Raw genomic sequence first — 10972 nt, forward strand, 5'->3', positions numbered from 1 at the left:
CAGATTATGCTTAGTGAAGCTAGCCAATCCCTAAAAAACAAATACCAAATGTCTTCTTTGATATAACGAGAGCAACTAAGAACAGAGCAGGGAGGAAGAGCAGGAAGAAAAGATTAACATTAAACAGATACATGAGGTGGGATGGAAAAGGAGAGAAAAGGGAAATTGCATGGTAATGGAGGGAGACCCTCATTGTTATACAAAATTACATATAAGAGGTTGTGAGGGGAATGGGAAAATAAACAAGGAGAGATATGAATTACCGTGGATGGGGTAGAGAGAGAAGATGGGAGGGGAGGGAGGGGGGATGGTAGAGGATAGGAAAGGTAGCAGAATACAACAGTTACTAATAGGGCATTATGTAAAAATGTGGATGTTAACCGATGTGATTCTGCAATCTGTATTTGGGGTAAAATTGGGATTTCATAACCAACTTGAATCTAATGTATGAAATATGATATGTCAAGAGCTTTATAATGTTTTGAACAACCAATAAAAAAAATTAAAAAAAAATTAAAAAAATAAAAAAAAAAGATATTGTAAAGATGTGCAAATATAATTCTCACCAGAAAAATGATGTACATCATCATTAAAATGTATAGACTATGAATTATTATATAAACTATTATACTAAAAGACCATATAATGTAGATATAATTGGTCTTTTCATTCTAATTCTACTAAATGAAAGAAGCTATTTATTTTCCTTCTCTGTGTATTTTAATAGACACACACATAGAATGATTTTTTTTGTGTGTGTGTGTTTGGAGTATTTTTGTGGGGGTTGTTATCAGGTGAGATTTTACCTAAAAGCAAAAAATTTGTCAGGTAAATAGCCTGTAACTCCATAAATATCTGGATTTTGTAGGGGATGAATACATAATTGAAATTTGTTGTGATTGATGTTTCTACTTGCCTTTGTTCTTATCAGTTGAAAATGCTTTTGCTTTAAAACAATACATCCTTCTTCCCCATTCTCATGGCTTCCTTGTTGATTCATGTAAGATAAAACTATGTATAAAATTTTGTATTAACCAAGAAAAGAAATGGTGTTTCAAAGGGCTGCAAACACCTCTCCCTCTGTATTGAAGGATTTAAAAAAATCAAGGCAAATTCTGTAATTATATAAACAAATAATACCTGAAAACTTAAAGGGATTATGTCATTTAGGGGTAGGGCAATGGTACTGAGTTTTTATTCATTTGTCATTTTGTTCTCTAGGTGGAAGAAGACCATTTAAGTATCTTTAGTATCATGCCTAGCCAAGTTAGAATTAGGAAGGATATATCATTTTGCATCTTTTTCTATTTACAACAAACAAAGATATCATATTGGACCTTGAATAACAAATTATTGCAGGGAAATAATGTTTAAAAGAAAGCCTGACAATATTCTTAGAAAGACACTTATAGTGGATGATATTCCATAACCATATTGGGAGATTTCTAATAAGTTCATTTACCACCTTCTTTGTGCTTGAATAGAAATTTTCCTAATGTTCTTTGAACCACATGGAACACAAAATAGCTTTAAAACATATGTAAAAGAGTAATAGGATGCTCCCATGGAGATCTAAAATTTTAAATTATATTAGAGGAAAGTAATGAATTTTATATTGATATATTTCCTGCTTCCACATGATATATTTTTTAAAAAGGAATAATGATAACTGATTCAAAGTGATTAGGTAAGTTATAGATAAACTTGGTAAAATGTGTACATGGTGTTGAGAACATAGGTAGTATTTAATAAATTGTGGAAATTGTTATTTTTATATCGTTTACTAATCTTTGAACTTGTACAAAGGGGTATTAACATAGACTTATTATTCCCTCCAAGCAGCAAGATTTTAAGTATTGGAATTTTGAACAAATTTTGAATAACAGAAAAGAAAACCACAAGCCATACATCTGCGAGCACTCATAGCTCATAGATAAGAATGAGTCATATATGCAGTACAATTTAATTTACAGGCCAAAGTGCAGACAAACTGGACTGCCACAGTAGATTTTCTGATTATATGAGTTACCTATCTATATCACATGGATTTCACGTGCTGATTCACTAGTTTCTTTGTGGCTTTCTTAATATCTTTATTTCTCAGTGTGTATATGGCTGGGTTCAGCAGAGGTGTGATTACTGTGTAAAACACAGCTAGAAACTTGTCCACCCAAGTGATACTGACTGGCCACAGATAGATGAAGATGCAGGGTCCAAAGAACAATACCACCACTATGATGTGGGAAGTGCAGGTTGACAGGGCCTTTGAGGCACCACCTTCAGAGTGAAGGCGGACAGTTATTAGGATATAGGTGTAGGAGACCAGCAAAACAATGAAGCAAGTTGTTGCCAAAATGCCACTGTCTGCATTTATCAGCATTCCCAAAGTATTAGTGTCCATGCAGGCTAATTTAAGCAGTAAAGGAATATCACAGAAAAAGCTGTCTACTACTCTGGGACCACAGAAGGGCAGCTCCAAAATCATAAACAGTTGACTCATGGCATGCACAAAGCCAATGATCCATGATATCAGAACTAGCCAGATGCACTTTTGTCTGTCCATGACGCTGGAGTAATGGAGTGGTTTGCAGATGGCCACATAACGGTCATAGGCCATTGTCACAAGAAGCACCATTTCATCTCCTCCAAAGAAATGCACACAGAGGATCTGGCTCATACAGCCCCCAAAAGAAATGGTCTTCTTTTCCTTTAGGAGGTCTGTGGTCAGTTTAGGGGTAGTAACTGAGGAAAGGCAGAAGTCAACAAAGGAGAGATTAGCTAATAGGAAGTACATGGGGGAATGAAGATGGGGGTCGGTGATGATTAATAGCACAACAAATAGGTTCCCCACCACAGTCATCAAGTAGAGTATGGAGAATGAGAGGAAGAGGAAGATCTGTAGTTCCTTTGAGTTACAGAGTCTCTGAAAAATGAACTCATGCACCACAGTCTGGTTTGCTTCTTCCATTTAGTATTTTCTTCTCTAATGAGATTCAAAGAGAAAATGATGAACTTCTAGAATAAAAACAAGAAATTAATGTTCAGCTTTCAGGGATCAGAAAACTACATCTCATGCACAAAATGGGAATCTTAGCATTGTACTAAATTTGAAGTTCAAAATAAATGTTTCTTGAATTTAGATGTGTGCACAGCCCTGTGACTAAGCAAGAGGCTACCAAAGTGTAGAAATGCAGGTCAGTACATTAAATAAAAACACATGTCAAAAAATGAATTTTTTGATTAAAATTGTCTGTAGTCAACACTCCCCATAAACAGTTTTTCCAAGTCATAAATCTGCTTCTACTTCTACTGCAGGGAATCAGAAAGACTTGCCCTCAGTGCACAGATGTAAATATATTTGAAGCCTCTTTATTTTACCAAAGTGAATCAATCTAGATAAGTTTCAGGACATAAATCTATTGCTAAATAGTATGTAGAAGGATAATGAATTGAACCAAAGTCTATAGGACAGTATGGGAAAAACTGATCATCAAATCATTTGAGATAGGATGTTCAGGTACAAAAAGTGATCCAAAGGCTGAATGCACATTTATATCATTAAATACTGTATTTCCTCACTTTGAATTTCTCCATGAAAGTGTATTTCTTCAAAACTGTTTATTCCTTGGCCTGAGCAATGACACCTGTTGTCAGACATTGACTTGCCCTTGGCTCATATTGGTAAGATAAATATCATCTTAGTTTAAATGATAGTTATGTGACAGCTAGTCCTTCATGGGATATAATAAAATTCTACACTTGTTTTTGACTGATGCAAGCATGTTATTTCAGTTGCCCTTATTGAAATATTTATATTATAAGCCACAAAGCCCTAAGAATATTTTTTTTCTAATTCCTTCCTCTTTCTTCTCTCTCTGCTTCTGTCTCCTCCTTTTTCTTCTTTCCCTCTCTCCTTTACTCTTTCCCTTCTTTATTTCTTTGTTCATTTCTCTGTCTTTTTCTTTACTTCTTTCTTTCTCTCTCTTTCCTCTCCCCTCTCTTCCGCCCTCCCTTCTACCCTCCCTTTCTCTTTCCCTCCCTCTTTCCCTCCCTTCCTTCCTTTCCTTTCTGTCTTTCTCTTGTTTCGTCTCAATTTCAGTATTTTTTTCTCTTACCATTTTTTTAGGCTAGAAATTGGAAGATTCAAAAGTCAACAATTAGCAATCATATGCCAACTCTGTGTTAGGCACTTTGAAAGAATCCTATTTTAATAATAATAACATTTATTGCCATTTTGCTGGTGTGAAAGTTTGATTTCCCCATTGTTTAGCTAGAGAGGGGCAAAGGCACCAATATAACTTCCATGTTAGACATGACTTTTGATTGGAATCTGGATTTTGAAAAGACTAGGAAAAGTAGTATTTGTGAAATACACTTTCTGTTCTATGAAGACATAATCAAAATAAAAATAAATTTAAATTGCCAATAACAGCAGGAAAAGAAACACATTTATATTTAAATAATTTCAATTTTATCACTTGTTTTCAGCTTGACTATGCTTTATCCCATTAATTATAATGCCTGAATATTTCTGCAGCTTCTAATACTTTGAAAAAAAGGTAGAAAAGTCACAGTCCAAAAGAATTAGAAAATATTAGGGAATATTAAATTACCTGTAATCCAACTCCTCAAACCTGAGGGTCTGGGATTTGTAAGAGTATAGAAGGACTTTGTCTTTTGTTACTTTGTGAAACTGCAGTAAAGAGTCCAAAAGTCTCAGGGATCAGTTGGAAGAAAAAAATGTTTAATATTTTCAGATACTTCAACTAAATAACAGATACAATTGTAGAAAAATGCTCAACAAAACCAAAAAATTATTCTTAAATTAGTGGATGGAATGCAGCAGAAGTTTAAAATCAGATAGTCTGTGATTTACTTACTTTACAGGAGTCAGCTCTGACACCAGATCCTCTCTGGATGACAAGGCTTACACTACAATCTACCTTACATCTCAAGCCAAGTCCAGTTAGCTTTCTGCAGTGACCCGTGTTGGTGATAGTGTGTGTACCTCAGAGTGGTATATACACACTGTGAATAGTAGACTACAGCTAGAGATTTTCCAGTTCTGCTTTTAAATAGGGCTGAGTATGTGGAGAGACTTTTGCTTTCATGCTCCTTGGGGATCTTTAGCTTCCAGCCTTCCCTGATTTGAAGACATCATGTGATATTGAACCCTTTTCAATACCGGGTGCAAGTTAGATTAGTTAAATACAAGTTACAATGTAAGAAAAGAAAATGTAAATAAAAGATAAAATATTTTGGTTAAGGCATGGGGAAATTGTACATTGTTAGTTGCCACATGAAATGGTACAACAGCTATGAAAAACAGTGCAGAAATTCCTCAAAACATTAAAAATAGAATTAGCTTAAGACCCAACAATCTCACCACTGGGCATATATTTAGTGGAAATGGAATCAGTAACTTGAAGAGTTACTGATTTGATCTCATGTTAATTGAAATATTATTCACAATAGCCAAGAACTGGAAGTTATGTAAGTATTTATAGACAGATGAATCAGTAAAGAATTTATTTGTGTAGACATATAGTGAATATTATTGCCTTTCTCAAAAGAAAGAAATGCTATCATTTCAGACAACATGGATGAATCTTAAGGGTATTATACTAAAGTGAAATAAAACCAGTCACAGAAGGTCAGATGCTGCATGATTCCATTTATGTGAGGAATCTCAAATGGTGGAACTCATAGAAGTGGACTACATGATTATGGTGTCGAGGTGCTGGCAGGGAGGGAAGGAAGGAGGCATTCAATGTCATAAAGAATTAATTATTCCAGATGGATAAGCCTTGTAGATCCACCATACAACACTATGTCCAGATTAAATAATATGGCATTGTATACTTAAATATCTTTCAAGTCAGTAGATCCTACATTTGTAGCTTACAAGACAACTCCCCCAAAATAGCAAAACACCAAAAATTTACCCCCTCAACTCAAAATATCATACACAAAATCACACAAAATCAAAGGGACCCAACAAAACTCTGTAAGTGCTGGATATGTGTATTATCTTGGTTGTGATCAAGATCTCTTAGGTGGGTGCATAAGTCAATTTCATCACACTGTGCACATTAATCATATGTGGTCATTGTGTATCAGTTTTATTCAAGTGCAGTTGTAAATTCCCAGTTTGGATTAAATCCATCCTTTACTATTTCTATAAATAATGAGAAGTGTACATACAGTTGTCCTCACTTATCCACAATTTCACTTTCCACAGTCTTAGTTCCCCACCATAAACCATGGCCTAAAAGATAGGTCAGTATAGGACAGTGGACACTTTGAGGGGAGAGCAGAGAGCTCCAGCTCACTACTGCAGTGCACTGTGACAATTGTTCTGCTTCATTAGTTATTGCTGCTAATCTCATCCTGTCAATTTACTCTATCATAGGTGGGTATGTACAGGAACAAACAAAGTTATGAGGGTTTGTTGGTTTGAGACATCATCTGTGGATCATGGAATCCATTCTTCCTGGAGAGGGGAACTACTGAACATACATTCATCAAAGGAGATTTTTTTCCTTGTGTTTCTTGGTTTTCCATTTTTATTTTCAACTAATTTGATGTGAAATGTGCGATTTTCATCTGCCTTTTGCATCTTTTTTTCTGACCCATCTACTCACTTCCCTCTTCTCTCCCTCACTCTCTCATTGTTTCCTTACTACTTTCATTTGTTTTCTCACAGCTTTACATGAACTTATTTGCTCTACCATACATTATTGTATCCTGAGGCCTTAGGTCCAAAGTCATCTCAGTTAAAGAACCTAAAAAACTCAAGGTTTTCTCTCAGACTGGGACTCCAAAACCTTCCTAATACTGCCTCATTCAACTACGAAACCCTTGGACTCTTTCACAGATGTGAAAATGCATAAATGAGGCTACCTACTTGTCCATATTCCATAGGTATGAAGTGAAGGAGCTATGAGAGGTAGAACCAGGGCAAGGACATTCATTGGTTTAGAGAAAACTGCAGAGAGTATAGGATTTCTCTGAATCTTGAAGAACTAGTAGGACCTTAGTGATGCAATAAAGCATTTCCTTACTGTAAATGTTTTATAATTGAGGCTGTAATACTTTTTATTTTAGTTATGATATAATTTATGTGTAATAACATGAAAAGTTTTAAGTTTACAGTTCTACAGTTACACATATCATTTGGAAAACTATCACACCGTCCAGATTTTTCAACAATCTCATTAAACCCCAGATTGTGCTGTGGTACCTCATAATCAACCATGCCCCACACTGCAACTCAGACAACCCAGACTCTGATTATTGTTCCTACAGTTTTGCTTTTCTTTCAGTTATTCAATGTGCTTTTATTGTATCTATTCAAGGTGAACAGCATATTTTGATACCCATATACAGAGTGAAGTGTTTTATATACTCAAATTAACATTCTCTTATCACTCTACATAAAATCTGTGCATGCATGTGGTGACAGCACCTATACATTTTTAGCATGTAGTATCACATTATAAATGATAGTCTTCATGCAGTATATTTTCCTAAATTTATTCATCCTAAAAATATGTTTTAAAACTTTTACTCACTACTATTTTCCTCCCAGTTGTCCTTCCTCTAATTACTTTTCCCCTCTGTTCCTATTTATTAAGCTTTGTACAAAAGTTTCTACATATAAATTAGGTCGTATATTATTATTTTTATTTCTGATTGTGGCTTTTTTCCATTTAGTTTAATGACCTCTAGTTTCATCCATGTTGACACATGACAGTATATCCTTTATACATGATAAATAGTGTTCCATTGTACTTATGTGTGCCATGTTTTCTTTATTCATTAATCAACTGATGGACACTAAAGGTAACAATGTCATGGCTTTGAGAAATAATGCTGCAATGAAAGTGAGAACACAGATATCTCTTTGAGGCTCCTATTTCATTTCTTTGCATACTTATCCAACTGTGATTACTGCATCATACAGTAAGTTTATTTCTAATTTTTGTCAATCCTTTATACTGGGATGCATACCTACTGTATGAATGAGTTCCCTTTTTCTACATGCTCAACAGAACTTGATCTCTCTCAATTTTTTTTTTTTTTTGGTACTAGAGATAAAAACAAGGACAATGTTAGGCAAATGGTGTACCAGTGAGCTACAGAACTTTATATTTTGAGATATAGCATCTCCCTAGCTTGCCCAGGCTGATTATGGAATTTGGGATCTTCCTGCCTCAGCATCCCCAGTAGTGAGGATTATAGGCATCACGGCCCATCTGATCTATCTCTTTTACTTTCTTTCTTTTTTTCTCTCTTTTTATTCTTTGACAGAATACATCCTAACAGTTTAAGGTGTTTTTTTTTTTTTCTCATTAGGTTTTGAGTTGCATTTCTAGAACCATCCAGTGTGTTCCCTTCTGAGTCTAGGTTTCTTCACTTGAGATTTATTTACTTGCTTGTGTGTACTAGTAATTTCTATTCATTACTGAATCACATTCCATTACATGGATATTTTCTCATTAATTTCCCACTTCAGGACATTCGGACTATGTCCATCATATAGTGGTTAATTATAAAATTGTGTGAACACTCATGGGCTTGTGATACATAAATAAATAGCCAAGAGTGGGTTTTCTGAGTCAAATGGTTTACTTAATCCTATAAGTTCTTTTAAGAATTATGTCCATAAAGATGAAATGTATGGCTAATATACATAAGAAATTATATACATAAGCATGCGTATGAAGGTATTGGTGCAACTCATTCAGAAGTTTTCTCTAAAGCAGTGTGGCTCTCCATAATGCTGTGGAAAATGTGACATTTTGTATCACTAATAGAACTGGTAGATGGCAAATTTGACAACAAGAAATTGGAATTAAATAATTTCAATGTAAAAGTATCCATTTTTCGCTTGTGAAGTCAAAGGATTTTAATGGACATGTTCATGGAACACAACCTACTTCCAGGTGGACACATCAGATAACAGAGTCCCTTAGCACTGTGAATTATCCCACAGCCCAGGTCTGCTTTTTCACCCTCTCAACTCTCCTTGAGAGGTGTCACTCATACTTTGTATTGATTTGCAATTGACTATTAAAAATGCTATAAAATTTAATTCATGTTAATAACCAGGAAAAAAATTCCATGTGATTAATTTATTATGAAGAGGTGCTGAAGGTAGAGACATTATATTTTCATGTTCCCATTGTTAATTTTTGTCATCAAATACTTCAAGGCAGAACTCTTCCTAAAGATAGAGTATAAATATGTGGAATTTTACAAGAACAACCAGACCATCTGAATATGCCTAACATGCCAGGAGCTTCCACACATATTGTCTGACCTAATTTTCACAATAGCCCCATAAAGTGTACCTCATTGTGGAGAGTTTGCATCTGGGGAAGTGCAACTTGTTGGAAGTCACAGAGCCGGAAGGCAGCATGACTGGGGTGCACATCTAAAGAGCTCTGGCTTTTATTACTAAGGTGTCATCCAGACTCTGTAGTCCTAGTGGCTTTTTTTCCTTTCCATGGCAAATAACTAATTTTTATAGCATGTCAGAGGCTTTTCTCCATATGGTTCTTTGATGAAAAAGTGCTCAAGGCCCAAAACTAATTTGATAAAAACCTTGAATTATTTTAATAAAACTTCTTGGGTCCCTCATTGTGTGTATATAGGAATTTGATATAAAATTCACCAGAAATTTGCTTTAAATATGAGGAAGAATGCAAAACACAGATTACATTAAGATAATATGATCAAGTTTGTGGTATAGGTCCTTAACATCATTGTTTGTGATCAGATCTTTTTCATGAATAATGCTGATTCTAAGTGTGACTAGAGCTTGGAATATATTTTCAACGCAGAGAAACAAACAACACAGTTTTGTTTGCATGGTGTTAATTAAGAGTGTTGTTGTCAGTGTTGGACATATTTAGTACAGATGGTATCATCTGGGGTGATAAATTTAAGAGTTATGTGTTTTAGATAAGATAGGCATATGGACAGCTTGATACTTCTTAGTTTTTGAGTTTCTAAAGTGAGAGCATCATTTGATAGTGTGCCTATTCTTAAATACAAAAGAAAAACAGCAATTCAATTACAACAATTATATACATGAGAGTGTAATAGAATTTATATCTTTGAGGTCATTTTATCTATTTTTTCTTAAGGTGGTCAATTTCTTGCTTTATTTTGGTCTGTAGTTCTTGAGCAGGAACTAAGAGCTGACTCTTGGTTTATCAGAAGTCAAATGACTTTTGTTGAAGTCAGATAGTGACATCTGTGGTAGCTGAAATGATAGGTGGCCACTGTCTTGCTGAATCAGTTCATAGCTGAAGAGACGCTTGAACTTCTGGTTTTAAGGGACTTGTGCAAAGCAGAGAATAAGAGTATTTATTCAATTGAGATAATACTAAATTACAGAATCTCTATAGCCCCCTAGAGGGTCACAGGAGCTTGCATCCCAATATGTTTATAAACATATGCATGTCTCCTTTCTTGGTATAACCTCCTCACTGATTTTCCAAAAACTTAGCTTCCAAATAAACTATGTACAGTTAAATTTAGTCTCAGATATTATTTGGAGGGAATGGATTTGAGCAACTAGAGTTAGCTCTATCTATATAACCATTCTTTGAGATGATCTCTCATATTCAACAAAGCAAGTTTGAGGTTACTTAATACTCTATGTGAAACAGAAAGGATGTAATTATATTTTTGCCCAAATGATTACAAGTTAATTCATATAACCTTATTTATTCAAATTCTTTCTCCCCCTAAAAATTTCATAGTGGATTTTCATTTCTGATGTTAGTATAATATAAGAAATGAGCAAATGCTTCCTCTGGAGGAAGAGAAGACATAGTCTTACTATGGGTAGGTACAACTCATTGAGGTAGCTGTCATATTCAGTTGGCCATATTAACTGGCAAATGCCTAAGTGTAGATGTCCAGCAGGCAGGTGGATGTATGGTTTCAGTGTCCAAGA

At 34.8% G+C, this 10972-nt stretch overlaps 1 protein-coding gene across 1 annotated transcript; it reads right to left on the reverse strand.

Annotated features, from left to right (window-relative positions):
- Nucleotides 1–802: 802 nt before the first annotated feature.
- On the reverse strand, nt 803–2968 carry LOC107137677 (olfactory receptor 4K15-like). The gene is made up of 3 exons (XM_015480138.1): nt 2049–2968; nt 1431–1472; nt 803–806 (listed from the first exon to the last, which is right to left on the reverse strand). The coding sequence occupies exons 1-3, from the start codon at nt 2966–2968 to the stop codon at nt 803–805; spliced, it is 966 nt and encodes a 321-aa protein (XP_015335624.1).
- Nucleotides 2969–10972: the final 8004 nt, after the last annotated feature.

The sequence above is a fragment of the Marmota marmota genome, unplaced genomic scaffold, assembly GCF_001458135.2.
Source record: "Marmota marmota marmota unplaced genomic scaffold, marMar, whole genome shotgun sequence".
NCBI classification, from domain to species: Eukaryota; Metazoa; Chordata; class Mammalia; order Rodentia; family Sciuridae; genus Marmota; species Marmota marmota.

What these genes read in the sequence shown, in the direction of transcription:
- LOC107137677 (XM_015480138.1), bottom strand. Translation starts at nt 2,968, where the DNA reads ATGGAAGAAGCAAACCAGACTGTGGTGCATGAGTTCATTTTTCAGAGA. An exon ending in CTAGTGAATCAGCACGTGAA is followed by an intron (nt 1,473 to 2,048) that starts ATCCATGTGATA and finishes CTATTCAAGCAC; the next exon opens with AAAGAAGGTGGTAAATGAAC.